The sequence below is a fragment of the Salvelinus namaycush genome, chromosome 21 (genome assembly GCF_016432855.1).
Source record: "Salvelinus namaycush isolate Seneca chromosome 21, SaNama_1.0, whole genome shotgun sequence".
Classification (NCBI taxonomy): Eukaryota; Metazoa; Chordata; class Actinopteri; order Salmoniformes; family Salmonidae; genus Salvelinus; species Salvelinus namaycush.
The window spans coordinates 52,928,673-52,952,389 of NC_052327.1; the positions used below are offsets into that span (position 1 = coordinate 52,928,673).

General features: G+C 42.3%; 1 protein-coding gene across 1 annotated transcript in view; it reads left to right on the top strand.

Moving 5' to 3' along the window:
* LOC120066494 overlaps positions 1-17,377 on the top strand; it is a 25,403-nt gene extending 8,026 nt beyond the window's left edge. The window contains exons 3-9 of the mRNA XM_039017907.1: positions 891-991; positions 1,928-2,129; positions 9,473-9,581; positions 10,320-10,602; positions 12,484-12,615; positions 13,823-13,935; positions 15,592-17,377. Coding sequence (XP_038873835.1) covers positions 2,093-2,129; positions 9,473-9,581; positions 10,320-10,602; positions 12,484-12,615; positions 13,823-13,935; positions 15,592-15,604 — 687 coding nt within the window. The 5' untranslated portion in view covers positions 891-991; positions 1,928-2,092 and the 3' untranslated portion in view covers positions 15,605-17,377. The remainder of the gene's footprint in view (positions 1-890; positions 992-1,927; positions 2,130-9,472; positions 9,582-10,319; positions 10,603-12,483; positions 12,616-13,822; positions 13,936-15,591) is intronic.
* Positions 17,378-23,717: the final 6,340 nt, after the last annotated feature.

Genomic DNA, 23,717 nt, shown 5'->3' on the forward strand with positions numbered 1-23,717 from the left:
TTGATGATTAGTTGAATCAGGTTTGATGAATAGTTGAATCAGGTGTGGGTTTGATGATTAGTTGAATCAGGTGTGTGTTTGATGAATAGTTGAATCAGGTTTTGGATTTGAGGATTAGTTGAATAGTTGAATCAGGTGTGGGTTTGATGATTTGTTGATAAGTTGAATCAGGTGTGGGTTTGATGATTTGTTGATAAGTTGAATCAGGTGTGCTAGATCGGAAATAGATCAAGCGGAACAGCCGAGGTACCCGAAGGAGAGTTTTGAGAAACACTGTCGTAACGATATGGGTTTGATGATTAGTTGAATCAGGTTTGATGAACAGTTGAATCAGGTTTGATGATTAGTTGAATCAGATGTGGGTTTGATGATTAGTTGAATCAGATGTGGGTTTGATGAATAGTTGAATCAGGTGTCTGTTTGATGATTAGTTGAATAGTTGAATCAGGTGTGGGTTTGATGATTTGTTGATAAGTTGAATCAGGTGTGCTAGATCGGAAATAGATCAAGCGGAATAGCCGAGGTACCCGAAGGAGAGTTTTGAGAAACACTGTCGTAACGATATGGGTTTGATGATTAGTTGAATCAGGTTTGATGAACAGTTGAATCAGGTTTGATGATTAGTTGAATCAGATGTGGGTTTGATGATTAGTTGAATCAGATGTGGGTTTGATGAATAGTTGAATCAGGTGTCTGTTTGATGATTAGTTGAATAGTTGAATCAGGTGTGGGTTTGATGATTTGTTGATAAGTTGAATCAGGTGTGCTAGATCGGAAATAGATCAAGTGGAACAGCCGAGGTACCCGAAGGAGAGTTTTGAGAAACACTGTCGTAACGACAGCCACCTAAACCCCTGTTCCTGTTTGTTTGTGTGTGTCCTCCCCTGTAGCCCAGTTGCGTTCGGTACAGGAGGAGATTGACTCTCTGGAGGAGGAGAAAAAGAGCGAACTGACTGAGGCCCAGGAGGAGCTACGCCTGGCCCAGGAGGAGGTGCTGCTTTACTTTACTTTCCTTGTAATATTTCACATTAAGGTGACTTTACTTTAAGAGCTATTCCACTTTACTTTAAGCTATTCCACTTTACTTTAAGCTATTCCACTTTACTTTAAGAGCTATTCCACTTTACTTTAAGAACTATTCCACTTTCCTTTAAGCTATTCCACTTTACTTTAAGAGCTATTCCACTTTACTTTAAGCTATTCCACTTTACTTTAAGAGCTATTCCACTTTACTTTAAGAGCTATTCCACTTTACTTTAAGAGCTATTCCACTTTACTTTAAGCTATTCCACTTTACTTTAAGAGCTATTCCACTTTACTTTAAGAGCTATTCCACTTTACTTTAAGAGCTATTCCACTTTACTTTAAGCTATTCCACTTTACTTTAAGAGCTATTCCACTTTACTTTAAGAACTATTCCACTTTCCTTTAAGCTATTCCACTTTACTTTAAGAGCTATTCCACTTTACTTTAAGAGCTATTCCACTTTACTTTAAGCTATTCCACTTTACTTTAAGCTATTCCACTTTACTTTAAGAGCTATTCCACTTTACTTTAAGAGCTATTCCACTTTACTTTAAGAGCTATTCCACTTTACTTTAAGAGCTATTCCACTTTACTTTAAGAGCTATTCCACTTTACTTTAAGAGCTATCCACTTTACTTTAAGAGCTATTCCACTTTACTTTAAGCTATTCCACTTTACTTTAAGAGCTATTCCACTTTACTTTAAGCTATTCCACTTTACTTTAAGAGCTATTCCACTTTACTTTAAGCTATTCCACTTTACTTTAGGATGCTTTACGTTACTAGTTTCAGAAGTATGTATGTGTTCTCTGCGAGTTCTAGGGATGGTGAGTTCGTGACTGTTCCTTGCTTGTGTTGAAGGTGCTGCTGCTGAGATTGATGTTTTCATTAATTCATTACAGGTGCTACTGCTGCAGCAGGCGGCGGAGGAGTCGGCGGCTGAGAGGGAGAACGACATTGCCTCCCTACAGGAGGAGCTTTGTCGCCATCAGGCCGAGCTGGGGAGGCTCAACGAGGAGACACAGGAGTACGAGCTGGAGATCACCACGCTCCGTGCCGAGATCAGCATGAAGAGTCAGAGGAGAGAGGAGGAGAGGAGAGAAGGTGAGAGAGCTTTAGGGGAAGTGGTGGGGAGAGGAGGGGGAGGAAAGGACAGGAGAGAGAGAGGAGAGGAGGAGAGGAAGTGAGAGAAAGGGAAGAAGGAGAGGAGGTGAGAGGGGAGGAGGACAGGAGAGGAGCTGAGAGAGAGTGGAGGAGGAGAGGTGGGAGAGAGGGGAGGAGGTGGGGAGGAGGTGGGGAGAGGAGAGGAGGGACAGGAGAGGGAGAGGGAGAGGGGAGGAGGTGGGGAGAGGAGGGGGAGGACAGGAGAGAGAGAGGAATGAGGAGAGGTGGGAGAGAGGGGAGGAGGTGGGGAGAGGAGAGGGAGGACAGGAGAGAGAGAGGAGGGAGGAGAGGAGATAGACAGAAGTAGGAGCTGGAGATCACCACGTGGCAAGACGAAATCTGGGAAGGTCATCACAGTACATTTCACTGATCTCATGTCCAGCAGCCAGGTCAAAGCAACATCAGCAAACAGCTTGTGTAAAGCCATCCTTCCCTGAGTCACACCCTAACCCTCTCTACAAGAGCACAGCAGTGATGTCATGTACTGGGAGAGAGTCCCTGATGTCACCGTGCCTCCCCCAATGCCTCATTCCCTGACTAACTCAGTGTGACATCACCTTTCTGGTATCCCGAACACACACCCTCTCCCCCACCACCACCACCACCCCTGCAGCTCACTATGAGAGAGCAAGCGGTGGGGTGTAAAACACTTTTGTAATGCTGCAGCCTTTTCCTCAACCCATTTTATTAAACCCCAGCCTTGATTTATGTGTTCGACAGTGAGATGCTAACCATCAGGGGCAGACTGGGACAAGAAATTGGAACTGGCATTTCTAACACACCGGCCCATTTTTCTTTTACTTGAGTCCCCCATTATTAGCTAGATAATCATCAGTTTGCGTACAAAACTAAGTTATACAGGCCCACTGGGCAAAAATGGACCAGCCGTCTGGCATTTTCCTGAAATGCCAGATGGCCAGTTTGCCTCTGCTAACTATGATGCAACCAGCAATATCACAACCAGCATCTGATGCATAGGTTTCATAATGTTATCAGTATAGATGCCTAGACAGCACAGCCTAGGTGTGGCAGAGTCGGTAGGGTTTGGGCAGTGATGGAAAAAGTCCCCTATTGTCAAACTTGAGTAAAAGTAAAGATGCCTTAATAGAAAATGACTCAAGTAAAAGTGAAAGTCACCCAGTAAAATACTACTTGAGTAAAAGTCTAAAATAATTTGGTTTTAAATATACTTAAGTATCAAAAGTAAAAGTATAAATCATTTCAAATTCCTTATATTAAGCAAACTAGACGGTACCATTATTATTATGTATTTATTTTTGATTGCCTGAGGAACACTCCAACACTCAGACATCATTTACAAACAAAGCATTTGTGTTTAGTGAATCCTCCAGATCAGAGGCAGTAGGGATGACCAGGGAGGTTAACTTGAGAAGTGTGTGAATTGGGCCCTTTTGTTATGCTGGTGAATGAGGACCCAAAAGCGACGTAATAGTAACAGAGTCTTTATTCCAGTAATAAACAAATAATGATTCTCCTGGATATTATCAATGGTCAATCCAAAACAGGAACTGAAATCCTCTCGTCAATAGAGAGGAACGACTGGAGACGCGACCACAGACTGCAGGTCGCTTCAGGAAGGCACTGGCCGTAGCTGACATAGACACCTGCTCACACGCAGCATCTGAAGAAGGCAAAGAACACGACAGGGCGGAACAAGGACACAGGAACAGCAAACATCAAACAAGAATCCGACAAGGACAGAAGCGGAAAACAGAGGGAGAAATAGGGACTCTAATCAGAGGGCAAAATAGGGGACAGGTGTGAAAGAGTAAATGAGGTCGTTAGGAGAATGAGAAACAGCTGGGAGCAGGAACGGAACGATAGAGAGAGAGAAAGAGGGAAAGAACCTAATAAGACCAGCAGAGGGAAGCACAGGGACAAGACATGATGAAAGACAAAACATGACAGTACCCCCCCACTCACCGAGCGCCTCCTGGCGCACTCGAGGAGGAACCCTGGCGGCAACGAAGGAAATCATCAATCAACGAACGGTCCAGCACGTCCCGAGATGGAACCCAACTCCTCTCCTCAGGACCGTAACCCTCCCAATCCACTAAGTACTGGTGACCACGTCCCCGAGAACGCATGTCCATGATCTTTCGTACCTTGTAAATAGGAGCGCCCTCGACAAGGACGGGGGGGGGGGGGGGAAGACGAACGGGGGCGCGAAGAAAAGGCTTGACACAAGAGACATGGAAGACAGGGTGGACGCGACGAAGATGTCGCGGAAGAAGCAGTCGCACAGCGACAGGATTGACGACCTGAGAGACACGGAACGGACCAATGAACCGCGGAGTCAACTTGCGAGAAGCTGTCGTAAGGGGAAGGTTACGAGTGGAAAGCCACACTCTCTGACCGCGACAATACCTAGGACTCCTAATCCTACGTCTATTGGCGGCTCTCACAGTCTGCGCCCTGTAACGGCAAAGTGCAGACCTGACCCTCCTCCAGGTGCGCTCACAACGTTGGACAAAAGCCTGAGCGGAGGGAACGCTGGACTCGGCGAGCTGGGACGAGAACAGAGGAGGCTGGTACCCAAGACTACTCTGAAACGGAGATAGCCCGGTAGCAGACGAAGGAAGCGAGTTGTGAGCGTACTCAGCCCAGGGGAGCTGTTCTGCCCAAGACGCAGGGTTTCGAAACGAAAGGCTGCGTAATATGCGACCAATCGACTGATTGGCCCTTTCTGCTTGACCGTTAGACTGGGGATGAAACCCGGAAGAGAGACTGACAGAAGCACCAATCAAACGACAGAACTCCCTCCAAAACTGTGACGTGAATTGCGGACCTCTGTCTGAAACGGCGTCTAACGGGAGGCCATGAATTCTGAACACATTCTCAATGATGATTTGTGCCGTCTCCTTAGCGGAAGGAAGCTTAGCGAGGGGAATGAAATGTGCCGCCTTAGAGAACCTATCGATAACCGTAAGAATCACAGTCTTCCCCGCAGACGAAGGCAGACCGGTAATAAAGTCTAAGGCGATGTGAGACCATGGTCGAGAAGGAATGGGAAGCGGTCTGAGACGACCGGCAGGAGGAGAGTTACCTGACTTAGTCTGCGCGCAGTCCGAACAAGCAGCCACGAAACGGCGCGTGTCCCGCTCCTGAGTAGGCCACCAAAACCGCTGGCGAATAGAAGCAAGCGTACCCCGAACGCCGGGATGGCCAGCTAACTTGGCAGAGTGAGCCCACTGAAGAACAGCCAGACGAGTAGAGACAGGAACGAACAGAAGGTTACTAGGACAAGCGCGCGGCGACGCAGTGTGAGTGAGTGCTTGCTTTACCTGTCTCTCAATTCCCCAGACAGTCAACCCGACAACACGCCCTTCAGGGAGAATCCCCTCGGGGTCGGTAGAAGCCACAGAAGAACTAAAGAGACGGGATAAGGCATCAGGCTTGGTGTTCTTATTTCCCGGACGATAGGAAATCACGAACTCGAAACGAGCGAAAAACAACGCCCAACGAGCCTGACGTGCATTAAGTCGTTTGGCAGAACGGATGTACTCAAGGTTCTTATGGTCAGTCCAAACGACAAAAGGAACGGTCGCCCCCTCCAACCACTGTCGCCATTCGCCTATGGCTAAGCGGATGGCGAGCAGTTCGCGGTTACCCACATCATAGTTGCGTTCCGATGGCGACAGGCGATGAGAAAAGTAAGCGCAAGGATGGACCTTATCGTCAGACTGGAAGCGCTGAGACAGAATGGCTCCCACGCCCACCTCTGAAGCGTCAACCTCGACAATGAATTGTTTAGTGACGTCAGGAGTAACAAGGATAGGGGCGGATGTAAAACGCTTCTTGAGGAGATCAAAAGCTCCCTGGGCGGAACCGGACCACTTAAAGCAAGTCTTGACAGAAGTCAGAGCTGTGAGAGGGGCAGCCACTTGACCGAAATTACGAATGAAACGCCGATAGAAATTAGCGAAACCGAGAAAGCGCTGCAACTCGACACGTGACTTAGGAACGGGCCAATCGCTGACAGCCTGGACCTTAGCGGGATCCATCTGAATGCCTTCAGCGGAAATAACAGAACCGAGAAATGTGACAGAGGAGACATGAAAGGCGCACTTCTCAGCCTTCACGTAGAGACAATTCTCTAAAAGGCGCTGGAGTACACGTCGAACGTGCTGAACATGAATCTCGAGTGACGGTGAAAAAATCAGGATATCGTCAAGGTAAACGAAAACAAAAATGTTCAGCATGTCTCTCAGTACATCATTAACTAATGCCTGAAAGACAGCTGGAGCATTAGCGAGACCGAACGGCAGAACCCGGTATTCAAAATGCCCTAACGGAGTATTAAACGCCGTTTTCCACTCGTCCCCCTCTCTGATGCGTACGAGATGGTAAGCGTTACGAAGGTCCAACTTAGTAAAGAACCTGGCTCCCTGCAAAATCTCGAAGGCCGACGACATAAGGGGAAGCGGATAACGATTCTTAACCGTTATGTCATTCAGCCCTCGATAATCCACGCAGGGGCGCAGAGTACCGTCCTTCTTCTTAACAAAGAAAAATCCCGCTCCGGCGGGAGAGGAAGAAGGCACCACGGTACCGGCGTTGAGAGAAACAGACAGATAATCCTCGAGAGCCTTACGTTCGGGAGCCGACAGAGAGTATAGTCTACCCCGAGGGGGAGTGGTCCCCGGAAGGAGATCAATACAACAATCATACGACCGGTGAGGAGGAAGGGAGCTGGCTCTGGACCGACTGAAGACCGTGCGCAGATCATGATATTCCTCCGGCACTCCTGTCAAATCACCAGGTTCCTCCTGAGTAGAGGGGACAGAAGACACAGGAGGGATAGCAGACATTAAACACTTCACATGACAAGAAACGTTCCAGGATAGGATAGAATTACTAGACCAATCAATAGAAGGATTATGACATACTAGCCAGGGATGACCCAAAACAACAGGTGTAAAAGGTGAACGAAAAATCAAAAAGGAAATGGTCTCACTGTGGTTACCAGATACTGTGAGGGTTAAAGGTAGTGTCTCACATCTGATACTGGGGAGAAGACTACCATCTAAGGCGAACATGGGCGTGGGCTTCCCTAACTGTCTGAGAGGAATGTCATGTTTCCGAGCCCATGCTTCGTCCATAAAACAACCCTCAGCCCCAGAGTCTATCAAGGCACTGCAGGAAGCAGCTGAACCGGTCCAGCGTAGATGGACCGACAAGGTAGTACAGGATCTTGATGGAGAGACAGGAGTAGTAGCGCTCACCAGTAGCCCTCCGCTTACTGATGAGCTCTGGCTTTTACTGGACATGACATGACAAAATGTCCCGCAGAACCGCAATAGAGGCAAAGGCGGTTGGTGATTCTCCGTTCCCTCTCCTTAGTCGAGATGCGAATACCTCCCAGCTGCATGGGCTCAGTCTCTGAGCCGGTGGGAGGAGATGGTTGAGATGCGGAGAGGGGAAACACCGTTAACGCGAGCTCTCTTCCACGAGCTCGGTGACGAAGATCTACCCGTCGTTCTATGCGGATGGCGAGTGCAATCAAAGAGTCCACGCTGGAAGGAACCTCCCGGGAGAGAATCTCATCCTTAACCTCAGCGTGAAGTCCCTCCAGAAAACGAGCGAGCAACGCCGGCTCGTTCCAGTCACTGGAGGCAGCAAGAGTGCGAAACTCTATAGAGTAATCCGTTATGGATCGATCACCTTGACATAGGGAAGCCAGGGCCCTGGAAGCCTCCTTCCCAAAAACTGAACGATCAAAAACCCGTATCATCTCCTCTTTAAAGTTCTGATAATCGTTAGAACACTCAGCCCTTGCCTCCCAGATAGCTGTGCCCCACTCCCGAGCCCGACCAGTAAGGAGTGATATGACGTAAGCGATCCGAGCTCTCTCTCTTGAGTACGTGTTGGGCTGGAGAGAGAACACAATATCACACTGGGTGAGAAAGGAGCGACACTCAGTGGGCTGCCCAGAGTAACATGGTGGGTTATTAACCCTAGGTTCCGGAGACTCGGAAGACCAGGAAGTAGCTGGTGGCACGAGATGAAGACTCTGAAACTGTCCAGAGAGATCGGAAACCTGAGCGGCCAGGGTCTCAACGGCATGACGAGCAGCAAACAATTCCTGCTCGTGTCTGCCGAGCATTGCTCCCTGGAACTCGACGGCAGTGTTGAGAGAATCCATAGTCGCTGGGTCCATCCTGGTCGGATTCTTCTGTTATGCTGGTGAATGAGGACCCAAAAGCGACGTAATAGTAACAGAGTCTTTATTCCAGTAATAAACAAATAATGATTCTCCTGGATATTATCAATGGTCAATCCAAAACAGGAACTGAAATCCTCTCGTCAATAGAGAGGAACGACTGGAGACGCGACCACAGACTGCAGGTCGCTTCAGGAAGGCACTGGCCGTAGCTGACATAGACACCTGCTCACACGCAGCATCTGAAGAAGGCAAAGAACACGACAGGGCGGAACAAGGACACAGGAACAGCAAACATCAAACAAGAATCCGACAAGGACAGAAGCGGAAAACAGAGGGAGAAATAGGGACTCTAATCAGAGGGCAAAATAGGGGACAGGTGTGAAAGAGTAAATGAGGTCGTTAGGAGAATGAGAAACAGCTGGGAGCAGGAACGGAACGATAGAGAGAGAGAAAGAGGGAAAGAACCTAATAAGACCAGCAGAGGGAAGCACAGGGACAAGACATGATGAAAGACAAAACATGACACCTTTTCCTGTCCTGTTAAGCATTCAGAACGTAATGAGCACATTTGAGTATTAAGAAAAATATATGAAGTAAAAAGTAAATACACTTCTTAAGGAATATAGTGAAGTATAAGTAAAAGTTGTCAAAAATATAAATAGTAAAGTAAAGTACAGATACCCAAAAAACTACTTCAGTAGTACTTTAAATTATTTTTACTTAAGTACTTTACACCCCTAGGTTTGGGTCACAGGTTTATAGCTGTCACATTCCAGTCTGACATTAGGTAGACACACACCAGGTCTTTGTCTTTATGGGTCTCTCATTGTGTCTCTTGACTATTTATAAGGTGCATGGGCATGTACAACAGGATGAATAGTTTTGAGGGGTAGGCCACATGAGTATAGACTCAGAGTTGATACTTTATGTAAACCGGCAAAGTGTTTACCTGTGGCTGAACCTGTGGAGGATGTGTTGCTAGTACCTCCCCATTTCACTCTGTGTCAGACCATTTTCTCCTGGGTCGTACCTAATGAACACGACCCTGGGGTATGATGGTCCTGTGCTGACTCCTGTACCTGTCCTGTGTATTCAGGAGACATAGAAACACTGAAGCAGGAGTGTGTCACGTTGAGGGAGGAGTGTGAGACATTGAAGAATGACAACCGACGTCTGACTGAGAGACTACAGCTACAGAGGACAGGGTGAGAAAATCTTCTTCTTGTTGTTCTTTTTGTTCTTGTTGTTCTTGTTCCTGTTGTTCTTCTTGTTTTTCTTCTTCTTGTTTTTCTTCTTCTTGTTCTTCTCATTTTTCTTCTTGTTCTTCTTGTTTTTCTTTAAATTGTTCTTGTGTTTCTTGTCATTCTTGTTGTGTTTGTCATTCTTCTTGTTGTTGTCATTCTTCTTGTTGTTGTTCTTCTTGTTCTTCTTGTTATTGTTCTTCTTGTTATTGTTCTTATTGTTCTTCTTGTTATTGTTCTTGTTCTTGTTGTTGTTCTTCTTGTTATTGTTCTTCTTGTTATTGTTCTTCTTGTTATTGTTCTTCTTGTTATTGTTCTTCTTGTTATTGTTCTTCTTGTTATTGTTCTTATTGTTCTTCTTGTTCTTGTTGTTGTTCTTCTTGTTGATCCTGTTGATCTTCTTGTTTTTCTTCTTAATATTTTTTTCTTATTTTCTTATTCTTTTTATCTTCTTGTTACTGTTCTTGTTATTCTTCTTGATCTTCTTGATCTTTATCTTCTTGTTCTTGATCTTCTTATTCTATTTTTTCTTGTTGATCTTGTTCTTCTTTTTAAAATAAAAAAATGTTGGTTCTTCTTGATTTTCTTGAACTTCTTGTTTTTGTTCTTCTTGTTTTTGTTCTTCTTGTTATTGTTCTTCTTGTTCATTTTCATTCACTTTATAAATTTGTCATTTTCTTGTCTCCTCTCTCTCCATCCCAGTTCCAACAGCCACCTGTCCCTGAAGGAGGATGGGGAGGACACCGGGATCGGAGTGGGCACAGAGATGGGGGGCATGGCTGAGAGCTACATGACCATGGCAGACTGCCAGTCAACGGGCACAGGCACCAACTGCCGCCTGAAGGACGTGTCCATTCAGAAGAACATCTCGTTCGACGGGAAGCCCATGACCCCCACCGGCTGGAATGGAGGATTTGGGGAGATCGTCTCACTGAAGGACCAGCTAAAACAAGCTGAGGAGAAGGCCTCACTGGTACAGAGACAGGTACGCTACATAAGATGAAGATGATTAGAAGATACAGTGGTGGTACAGTAGTCATTGATGCCAACTGAATTTCTGCTGTGCTGGGCAAGAAACCATTAGGTGGTTCAAGGAGGTTTTAGGTGGGTCATTGTGGCACAGAAAAGTGTGACTCCCACTCCCACATTTAGAACTATATTGAGTGACTCACACACCACACATAGCACAGTAGCAAAATAAAACATCAGAGAAGCAGCTGGCCAATCACAGACTACCCTGTCACACAAGTGGCTAATACTTATTTTTAGGTACTGCAGTAATGGACAACACAACACAATGCACTAACCTGGCCTGCTGTTTACATAACGTTCACAACGTTCTGAGGTGTTCCACAGGTGTTCTTTCCAGGGAGTGTTCATTTGCCACTGTCCTTCTGCTTGCTCTTTGAGGTATAACCCAGGTGACTGTTAAAGCTCTTCGTGACATCTGTGGATATAAAAAGGGCTTTGTGAATAAATCAAATCAAATTGTATTTGTCACATTTTCGCCCGAATACAACAAGTGTAGTAGACCTTACTGTGAAATGCTTCCTTGCAAGCCCTTCACCAACAACGCATTTCAAGAAATAGAGTTAAGAAAATATTTACTAAATAAACTAAAGTAAAAAAATTACATAACAATAATGAGGCTGTATACTGGGGGTACCGAGTCAATGTGCGAGGGTACAAGTTAGTCGAGGTCATTTGTAAAGTGACTATGTATAGATAATAAACAGCGAGTAGCAGCAGTGTAAAAACATAGGGGAGGTGGGGTCAATGTAAATAGACCGGGCGGCCATTTGATTAATTGTTCAGCAGTGTTATGGCTTGGAGGTAGAGGCTGCTTAAGGAGCCTTTTGGTCCTAGACTTGGCGCTTCGGTACTGCTTGCCGTGTGGTAGCAGAGAGAACAGTCTATGACTTGGGTGACTGGAACTTTGACAATTTTTTGGGCCTTCCTCTGACACCGCCTAGTATATACAGTACCAGTCAGTAGTTTGGACACACCTACTCATTCAAGGGTTTTTCTTTATTTTTACTATTTTCTACATAGTGAAGACATTACAACTATGAAATAACATATATGGAATCATGTAGAAACCAAAAAAGTGTTAAACAAATCAGAATATATTTTATATTTGAGATTCTTCAAAGTAGCCACCCTTAGCCTTGATGACAGCTTTGCACATTCTTGGCATTCTCTCAACCAGCTTCATGAGGAATGCTTTTCCAACAATCTTTAAGGAGTTCCCACATATGCTGAGCACTTGTTGGCTGCTTTCCTTCACTCTGCGGTCCAATTCATCCCAATCCATCTCATTTGGGTTGAGGTCGGGGGAATTGTGGCGTCCAGGTCATCTCGGGACTACACATGTGGAGATCATCCGTTCACCTGCGTCTAACACGGAACCCAAACCGGCTGTGTGCGGGCGCCATCGTGCGCAATCGTGCATAAATGTATTTTGTCCCCCTACACCAAACGCGATCACGACACGCAGGTTAAAATATCAAAACAAAGACACGGCGGTTGGAACCAAAAATTCTCAAATTTAGAATCAGACCAAAGATCTCGACCCACGCCACTTCAGCCCCGCCTCTACTATTTTCATTTTTTAAAATGTTATAAATGTGATGGATTGATCCAGGGGTGTCAAACTAATTTTGCCTCAGGGGCCGTATTCAGTCATCAACCAGGTCCGGAGAGTCGTACTGAAAATTGGTTATATATTTCCTCACCCTAAAAATTTGGAAAAATATGTCCTCTATCCAGTGTTTTTTGAATTTTCGATGCTCCCTGACTGTCTAGCTTTCATTTAGGTGATTATTCGAAGATTATTAGATAGTTTGCTCTACTCTGTCTCCCTCAGTGTGACGGTTTGAAGACCGAGCTGAGGGAGCTACAGGTGCTATATGACTGCAGCCAGAGGGAGAGGGCGGGGATGGAGGAGGAGCTACTGCGCTGCAAGGCTGAGTTGGAGCGGCTGGCTGGAGGGGGGCAGGTGAGATCACACTGGGGTTAGAGGTCAGGGGTCACAGGGGTCACCATAGTGATAGGAATTAATATTATTGGTATATTGCAAATCTATTGCAAGGCTTTTGGGCGTATGGTGTCCGTTCTGACGGTTTCTGACTGTTTTCTGACTTCCACATTTCTCTGCTTGAGTTTTTTTGCTCTTGTGTTTGCTGTATTTCTTGTTTTCATTTGCGGAAACTTGAAAATGTTTGTAGAAAACACATCACACCTATTCTGTGTCTGTTGAGTCCATGTGTTATGTGTGTAGATACTGTAAAATATATATATATATATATATTCACATTTATATTCATATAATGTATGTATTTATATATCTAATTGACTGCATATTATAATATGTTTGATATAAGCTGACATTAACTGTCAGATCATGCTTGAGAGCTGTGATCTCTGTCTGGCACTGCAAACTGTCTTCCACTTTGTCTGTGTAATGCCCTCCCTGTGGCAACACCAACTGTCCCTGTGCTTGGTGTCAAACTGTCTGCCTGTCCCTACTCTGTCTCAGTCTACAAATAATGTCCCTGTGCTTGGTGTCAAACTGTCTGCCTGTCCCTACTCTGTCTCAGTCTACAAATAATGTCCCTGTGCTTGGTGTCAAACTGTCTGCCTGTCCCTACTCTGTCTCAGTCTACAAATAATGTCCCTGTGCTTGGTGTCAAACTGTCTGCCTGTCCCTACTCTGTCTCAGTCTACAAATAATGTCCCTGTGCTTGGTGCTATACGTCCACATGCTTTGTATGTGTTTAACGTGGACATGGGAAATGAATGAAGATAGAGTTAGGAGGTTTTCAACATCTTGTTCTGTGTCACTATGTTCCATTTTTCATTGTTGTTTATTTTGCCACCACAGACAATTTCAGCCACATATAAGCACATACATACTTACACACACTGTACTTACATTCTTCAAATCTTTGAATTTACACTACATGACTTAAAGTATGTGGATACATCCTATCTATCTATCTCTCTCTCTCAGTCCGTCCGTCTAAGTCCATGCCATGACTTCCCTCCCCCTTTATGCCATATCACGTTTCGTTTCTGAGTTATTTGTGTGATTTTGTGGTGTCCATATGTCAACGTTTCTGCCCTCCACTCATTTATTATTTCGTTCTCTCCATTCCTCCCTCCATCTCCATCCACCTGTCCCTCGTTTTCTTCCCTTCATCCAGAGCTATATCCATTCGTCTGAGTCTCCTGTTCTCTCCATCCCCTTCATAGGAATAATTGTAATATTGGGAGTGGTTTGGTGCTGGTTGTCCGAGCTGGCGTCACAGAAAGCAAGGTAGGAGGAAGGATACTTCTCTGTCGGTCGTCTGCACTTTGGCTACGCATCTAATATATAGATATTACTGTACGTAGTTCAGTAAAGTAAAATTAGGTAGTCAAGTAAAGTATTCTTAAAGCCTCAGGGCCTTTCTTACAGATTAACCTTTTACTGCAGTGGGCTAAATCAGGGTCACCCAGAGTGTTTCCTGGTAGTCTTTAAGAAATCTACTCTGAAACAAAAGTGAACACCTCACACACATGGTTATGGGTTGTACCATGTCAGATATAGAGTTGAGATGTATTCCATTTTGAGTTTGCATCCCAATATATATATATATATATATATATATATATATATATACTGAACAAAAATATAAACGCAACATGTAAAGTGTTGGTCCCATTTTCCATGAGCTAAAATAAAAGTTTGCATAAATGTTCCACATGAACAAAAAACGTATTTCTCTCAAATATTGTGCACAAATTTGTTTACATCCCTGTTAGTGAGCATTTCTCCTTTGCAAAGATAATCCATCCACCTGACAGGTGTGGCATATTAATAAGCTGATTAAACAGCATGATCATTACACAGGTACACCTTGTGCTGGGGACAATTAAAGGTCACTCTACAATGTGCAGTTTTGTAAAACAACACTATGCCACAGATGTCTCAAGTTTTGAGGGTGCGATTGGCATGCTGACTGCAGGAATGTCCGCCAGAGCTGTTGCCAGAGAATTTAATGTTAATTTCTCTACCATAAACCGCCTCCAACGTTGCAGTACATGTAACAACGCCAGCCCAGGACCTCCACATCTGGCTTCTTCACCTGCAAGATCGTCTGAGGAGGGGGTCGCGGGTGCTTAGAAGTATTTCTGTCTGTAATAAAGCCCTTTTGTGAGGAAAAACGTATTCTGATTGGCTGGCGGTGGGTGGGCCAAGTGGGTGGGCCAATGCCCTCCCAGGCCCACCTATGGCTGCGCCCTGCCCAGTCATGTGAAATCCATCGATTAGGGTGTAATGAATTTATTGCAATTGACTGATTTCCTTATATGAACTGTAACTCAGTAAAATCTTTGAAATTGTTGCATGTTGCATTTATATTTTTGTTCAGTATACATCACAGATGACTGAAATACAACAAAACTGTTTGATATAGATACACCAGATTTCAGAAAAAAAAAATATATAGTTTATTAATTATAAAATTATGAAAAATATGAATGACATTCCACCCATGAGGCCACTAGAGGTCACTTTGATCATTCGACTGCAGGAAAGGTCAACAGAGTTTTGGTTTGATCAGGTCCTGAGAATTGACCTAGGAGTGGCAATACACTTTTGTATAATTGGATAATTGCTAGGTAGAGACTTCCAATTACAAAGTCACATTTATCATGAGACATACAGCACACGCATAAAACATACCAATTATTTTTGGGTGACAGACATGGGACAGGTGGGCCGTTTCATACAGTACTCTCTAGTATGACATCACTGCTAGATTAGTTTTGGATTATTTGACTCTTTTCTATGTCCAAAATGTGTCTGAGTGTATTTAATGAGTGGACTAAGTGCTTGTGTGTGTGTGTGTGTGTGTGTGTGTGTGTGTCTCACAGTAAGTGTGCTTACCTCTCTAAATGCTACCTCTGACTTCTCTCTCTGCGTCCTCAGGGGTGGGATATAGAATGGAACCCTATTCTGACTGTCACCGCGGCAACAGCTGTGCTTCTGATCGTGGCTAGCTTGTTGAGAGGCCCGATGTTGAGCAGATCAGTAACAAGTTATACCGACAAAGACGGTAATGTCTGCTTATAGACAACTACCCTCCATCCCCACCCCCTTATCACATCGATCTGCGACGAACAACAGATCACACGCCATTCCTCTAATTCATCGCTAGGAAGAGGATATTTAGATGACAACTGTTCAAAAAACAGGAGGATCTTGAAAAGGAAAACTTCAGAAAACAGGAGATAAGAGTGCTCATAGTTCTGATGGAAAAGATGGACTCCTTTTCTCTCCTGTTCTGGGGGACACAGGTCTTCGTGAAGCTGAGAACATAGTGTGGATACTTACATTTAATTGGATAGTACCTTCCCGCATAAATCTAGCTGGTTCTGTCCCTGTGGCATCTCATTCTGTCCCTCTCTCTCTGTCTGTCTCACGGGTCTTGACTATGGGACTCAATTGGTCATGAGTTTAAATGTCTTATACTACTCTTATACAACTCTCATCTTGTATTTTACTAAATGTATTTATTAATATGTTAATTGATTGGTCATCTTTTAACAAGAATCACCTCTGCACCTTGCACATTTGCTGAATTAAAACCCTTAAATAAATAAATGAGGTTAAATAAATAAATAAAATCCATATGATGTTGTAAATAAGTCCTAGTAGAATCCTTCTGAAAATATAATTATATCTACACGTGTAATTCATTATTTAAAGGAATATGTCGAATACATGAAATAATTTAATGTCTGTGCCCGTGTTTTGTGAATAGCTCAAACCATGGGGATTTTTCTCAATTAGAATTAAATTAATAATGAAGACCTAGTATAGAGTTCTAGTCTAGAGCGACAGATGCTTTCCCCCAATTTTTTTTTAAAGGCAATAGTTAATTTATAAAGCATACGCTCTAAAATATTTACTCATCAATTTACATTTACTGAAAAATCCAATGATCATTCCAGATGTCCTACCTACAGTGAATCTGTTATTAGTGAGGATGTTTAATCTGGGTTTTCAGAGTTGTGTAAATGCCTATTTGTTATGGTGTCCTCATTAAAGGGGGAAGTGTATGGGAGATATGTGTGCTAGTCTAGCAGCTGTCCTAATGCAGCTGTCAATCCTAGCCCGGTGTTTCAAGTCTATGTTTAACCAACCATCTCACCCACATACGAGTGTCCTAGCTATTTTTGTCCAGTCACAGTCACTTCTTTTATTTACTGAACTTAACTTAGTGCACCGTCAGACAGACTTGGGTTGAAATACCAGTCTGAAATCATTTCAAATACCTTATCTGTGTTTGATTGAGCTTCCTGATTTAATGGACCAAAATAATAGTCCCCAAACTGGAAACCCCACCCATTTGTCACTCCAGGCAGTCTAAAGAAAACACTCAAAGCATTTGAAAGAGTAGGACATAGTATTTGAAGCCAGGTGTGCCGTGGGTAAAGCATGCATGGCTTCTGCCTGCGTTGTCATACAGTGACTGTATAATTAACCACCCAAATATGTCAACCACAGTTAGCACGCCCTGCCTGTATTTTCTTCTTCTTCCACATCCCAGACTACATGAGTCAGCTCTCATGCCAAGCACGGCCACACTGTCCCTGATATGCCTTTGATGAGTTCACCAGTTCACCCGTGAAGTCTGGGCCCATATTTTTTTTTTTAAAGAGTCTCATAGTAGGAGTTCTGATCTTGGATCAGTTTGGACTTTGGGATCATAATGAACAAGATCACATGGGCGGGGACGGGGGCGGGGAGGACTGACCCTAGATCAGCACTCCTAACCCAATATGCTTTATGGATATGTGGATTTATGGATACATTAACTGTATATTATGGATATGTTTTGTACAGCAACACATTAACTGTATATTATGGATATGTTTCGTACAGCAACACATTAACTGTATATTATGGATATGTTTCGTACAGCAACACATTAACTGTATATTATGGATATGTTTCGTACAGCAACACATTAACTGTATATTATGGATATGTTTCGTACAGCAACACATTAACTGTATATTATGGATATGTTTCGTACAGCAACACATTAACTGTATATGACCTCTGTGTCATGTTTCGATAGCGTGATCTATGTTTTTGAATATACTGCAGCAGCTATTCATACAACAGACAAAGGACAGCGAGTATTTAACCTTGAGCTTGTGAATGTCTCAAAATACCTAATGTACACACTGTTCATAACTGAGTTGTTTCTGTACTTTTTACCTACTAACACTTTCTTAAATGTGGAGAGAAAGGAATGTGTTTTTTTTTTAAGGGGGATGGATTTTCTTGGCTTGGGTTGGTCTTTCCACATGTTCTGAAATGTCATTAAAATTGTTTTTTTTCTTCTTCTCCAGGTACACAGCTAGAGAATGTTGACAGTCAGCATTCCATAGTTGAATGATGCTTGTGAACATACCATAGATAGGATATTTATATTTGTGCTGTGTCTGGTCGTACGTGATGATATGCCTGTGTGTGGGGGACAGAAGATTGGTAGACCATGAGGCAGCTAAACAAGTTTGATTGCAGAATGCATTCTTGAAATTGGATTGTTATGTCAATTATGTCAATCGTTTTTTTGGCAAATTCTAAATGTGTCTGGATTGAACAGTTCAATTTGTCACAAAAACGAGACAGCATTTTAAACGTTTTAAATGATCTGTTTAACAAACTGTGAAATTTTGTGAGTAAAAGTCTAGCTACTTTAGAGTTGACAAGGCATGCTATATATAGTCTAAGAGAAAAGTTTAAACGTTTATTTATGTTTAATATGAGGTTTCTGTTTTTACTTTATATTTGTTGGAGATTCAGAAGTGGTATAGACTAATGTGGGAGAGAAATATATTACCAAAATCTCCATTTGTAATAGCTTTGTAGACAGTCTATTTTGAGAGAGCAGTGTATATATTCATAGCCAAATTATGTAAAAGTGTATTTATGGTGAGTTTATTAAGAGAACCAATGTTGATAAGTGTTTTCAATACCTCTGTGTTTGGATGAGTAGTCAGTGCATGCAGGTAGAGGTTGTTTTCGGTGTTAGTTCCCAGTATAAGTATGCTAAAATAAACAGCCCACCAAAATCAATACTGATCCTCTGTTCACAAATGAATCTTGAATTTAGTTGTGGGACATCTAACAACGGACAACCGTTTGTTTTCATTCAAGTTCCTACATCTTCACAGACAAGGATGGAATCAAACCTAGAGAGAAGCAGTAACACCACCTCCTCTACCAAATATCTTTCTGCTGCTAAACTTCCTGAACTTTAGTTCATATAAACGTTGCTTTAACCTGAACATGATTGTTTAAGATTATTAAACCTATTCTTCAAAACAAACACTACTGTGTTTACGTGAGTTATGAGCCTTTATATTATGGTTCTCAGTTTGCTACTTGCGTTTTGTTCCCTTTGACTTTGTTGTTTTGAATATACAGTAGTCATGGCTATGTTGTTACCTGGAGGTATATTATATAGTAGTCGTGGCTATGTTGTTACCTGGAGGTATATTATATAGTAGTCGTGGCTATGTTGTTACCTGGAGGTATATTATATAGTAGTCGTGGCTATGTTGTTACCTGGAGGTATATTATATAGTAGTCGTGGCTATGTTGTTACCTGGAGGTATATTATATAGTAGTCGTGGCTATGTTGTTACCTGGAGGTATATTATATAGTAGTCATGGCTATGTTGTTACCTGGAGGTATATTATATAGTAGTCATGGCTATGTTGTTACCTGGAGGTATATTATACAGTAGTCATGGCTATGTTGTTACCTGGAGGTATATTATATAGTAGTCGTGGTTATGTTGTTACCTGGAGGTATATTATATAGTAGTCGTGGCTATGTTGTTACCTGGAGGTATATTATATAGTAGTCATGGCTATGTTGTTACCTGGAGGTATATTATACAGTAGTCATGGCTATGTTGTTACCTGGAGGTATATTATATAGTAGTCATGGCTATGTTACCTGGAGGTATATTATATAGTAGTTGTGGCTATGTTGTTACCTGGAGGTATATTATATAGTAGTCGTGGCTATGTTGTTACCTGGAGGTATATTATATAGTAGTCGTGGCTATGTTGTTACCTGGAGGTATATTATATAGTAGTCATGGCTATGTTGTTACCTGGAAGTATATTATATAGTAGTCGTGGCTATGTTGTTACCTGGAGGTATATTATATAGTAGTCATGGCTATGTTGTTACCTGGAGGTATATTATACAGTAGTCATGGCTATGTTGTTACCTGGAGGTATATTATATAGTAGTCGTGGTTATGTTGTTACCTGGAGGTATATTATATAGTAGTCGTGGCTATGTTGTTACCTGGAGGTATATTATATAGTAGTCATGGCTATGTTGTTACCTGGAGGTATATTATACAGTAGTCATGGCTATGTTGTTACCTGGAGGTATATTATATAGTAGTCATGGCTATGTTACCTGGAGGTATATTATATAGTAGTTGTGGCTATGTTGTTACCTGGAGGTATATTATATAGTAGTCGTGGCTATGTTGTTACCTGGAGGTATATTATATAGTAGTCATGGCTATGTTGTTACCTGGAAGTATATTATATAGTAGTCGTGGCTATGTTGTTACCTGGAGGTATATTATATAGTAGTCGTGGCTATGTTGTTACCTGGAGGTATATTATATAGTAGTCATGGCTATGTTGTTACCTCGAGGTATATTATATAGTAGTCGTGGCTATGTTGTTACCTGGAGGTATATTATATAGTAGTCGTGGCTACGTTGTTACCTGGAGGTATATTACATAGTAGTCGTGGCTATGTTGTTACCTGGAGGTATATTATATAGTAGTCGTGGCTACGTTGTTACCTGGAGGTATATTATACAGTAGTCATGGCTATGTTGTTACCTGGAGGTATATTATATAGTAGTCGTGGCTATGTTGTTACCTGGAGGTATATTATACAGTAGTCATGGCTATGTTGTTACCTGGAGGTATATTATATAGTAGTCGTGGCTATGTTGTTACCTGGAGGTATATTATATAGTAGTCATAGCTATGTTGTTACCTGGAGGTATATTATATAGTAGTCGTGGCTATGTTGTTACCTGGAGGTATATTATATAGTAGTCATGGCTATGTTGTTACCTGGAGGTATATTATATAGTAGTCGTGGCTATGTTGTTACCTGGAGGTATATTATATAGTAGTCGTGGTTATGTTGTTACCTGGAGGTATATTATATAGTAGTCGTGGCTATGTTGTTACCTGGAGGTATATTATATAGTAGTCGTGGCTATGTTGTTACCTGGAGGTATATTATATAGTAGTCGTGGCTATGTTGTTACCTGGAGGTATATTTTGAACAGTAAATTATTTGAAAAATAAAATATAATCACTCTTAGCACTGTACGTGTCAGTGATATGTACAGTATGTAAACATGCAAATATTGATGGGTTAGCACTGTACGTGTCAGTGATACTGTATGTACACTATATAAACATGCAAATATTGATGGGATGGCTGACAATGTCACGGAAGTGGTGGCAGGTAGTCTAGCGGTTAAGAACATTAGCCGAAAGGTCAGTGCTTCGAATCCCTAACCTGACTACGTGAAACATCTGTCAATGTGCTCTTGAGCAAGGCACTTAACCCTAATTGCTCCTGTAAGTCGTTGATTGGATAAACGCGTCTGCTAAATGACAAAAACATATCAATGGGGCTAGAAGCCATGCTTTGTTATGATTCTGAAAGGCCAGATAGCTAACAACAATGACAAGAAGTAGCCATGTGGGTTATCGTAGGTGGGTCGTTTCAGCTAGTTTTATCTTGTTCCCCAAGTGGTGAAGGTATGCAACAACACCTGTGGCACGCTGATCTTCAACACGGGGCCCCCACAGGGGTGTGTGCTCAGCCACCTTCTGTATTCCCTGTTCACCCATGACTGCGTAGACACGCACATCTACAGCTTAATCATCAAGTTCGCTGACGACTCAACAGTGGTACACCTGATTACCAACAACAATGAGACAGCCTGCAGGGAGAAGGTGAGAGTCCTGCTGGAGTGGTGCCTGGAAAATAACCTCTCTCATCGTCAACAAAACAAAGGAGCTGATCGTGGACTACAGGAGACATTGACGAGGCCGCAGTGTAGTGGTGTAAAGTACTTAAGTAAAACTACTTTAAAGTACTACTTAAGTAGGTTTTTGGGGTATCTGTACTTTACTATTTCTATATTTGACAAATGTTACTTTTACTTCACTACATTCCTAAACAAAATGATGTACTTTTTACTCCATACATTTTCCCTGACACCCAAAAGTACTCAATACATTTTGAATGCTTAGCAGGACAGTAAAATGGTCTAATTCACACAATTATCAAAGAGAACATCCCTGGTCGTCCCTACTACCTCTGATCTGGCGGACTCACTAAACACATGCTTCCTTTGTAAATGATGTCAGAGTTGGAGTGTGCCCCTGGCTATCAGTAAATAAATAAAAACTAGAAAATTTGTCAGTCTGCGTTACTGAAACAAGTAGCTCAACAGGACAGTTGAGCTAATTTTGACAAACAATATTAAATTAATTTAAACATATGAATTTTGTTTGGCATATTTTATCATCTCAACCAATACCATTTAGTAAAATAATCATATGGTTTTCATTTTCGGACTCCCATATTTTTTAAACAGCCTTTCAAAGATGGTTGAAAACCAGGAAGTGAATGTGAGCAAAACCGAATCTCATTTACCATAATTTTTTGTACTAATTGTGTATAATATGGGAAAAGGTTGTAACATTTTGTTGACCTCTAAAACATAATTTAAGAATGATTCAATTACTAATATGTTGTTGTTTTACAATTTTAAGAACTGCTGAAAAATATCCTCTACCAGGCGTTTGAGCTGCCCATTAAAGGAATACTTATAAACCATGTAATCTTATAATCTCCACCTGGCACAGCCAGAAGAGGACTGGCTACCCCTCAGAGCCTGGTTCCTCTCTAGGTTTCCTCCTAGGTTCCTGCCTTTCTAGGGAGTTTTTCCTAGTCACCGTGCTTCTACATCTGCATTGTTTACTGTTTGGGGCTTTAGTCTGGGTTTCTGTACAGCACTTTGTGACGTCTGTTGATGTACAAATCAAATCAAATCAAATTTATTTATATAGCCCTTCGTACATCAGCTGATATCTCAAAGTGCTGTACAGAAACCCAGCCTAAAACCCCAAACAGCAAGCAATGCAGGTGTAGAAGCACAGTGGCTAGGAAAAACTCCCTAGAAAGGAAAATTAAAAAGGGCTTTATAAATACATTTCATTGATAATAAGTCAAAGGTGGTGATAATGGACAATAGAGAAATATTGTTCCGGGATATTTTTGTCTGTGCAAATACAAAAAGCCTTTCAAATTGATATCAATATTTACTGTTATGTTCTATATGTTTCACAATATCATTCAGTACACGTCATTTAACTGGTATTCTAAGCATATAAACCGTAAACATACATTTACATGCATTTGAATATTCCTATTTTTACACACAATTGTATCATATTTGATCAACATTTGATGTCAGTCCTAATTTAACTAGGCCTATCTTCCATTTTAAGTAAACGAAGCAGACATAATGTAAATGAATGTATACTATCTTTTGGAAGATGTTAAAAGTCTATGCAAATTCCAATACAAAATTTGTTTACTCTAATTGGGCAACTTAATTGGCTGGTGGAGATGTTTGCAATGCATAATCTATCACAGTTTTAGTCATAAAAACAAAAAATATTCATTTATGGCCTTTATGGAGGCTAAATACACATATTATTTTCTTGGTGTACCGGTTAAAGGGTTAATGTGATCAAGAAAAATCTTGTTTATAACAGAGACCAGTTGGTTGCATTCTGGTTATATGACGTCTTCTCATTACAACCCGAAGACAACGTCACCAAGACGTCATGTGCCAAATGTTTCCCAATGGGTAGCGGTAGAGCGTTTAAGGTTTTCAGAAGGAATCCCATTCATGAAATCACCAGCGCGACCGTGTCGGTGTCACACAGAGCGACTC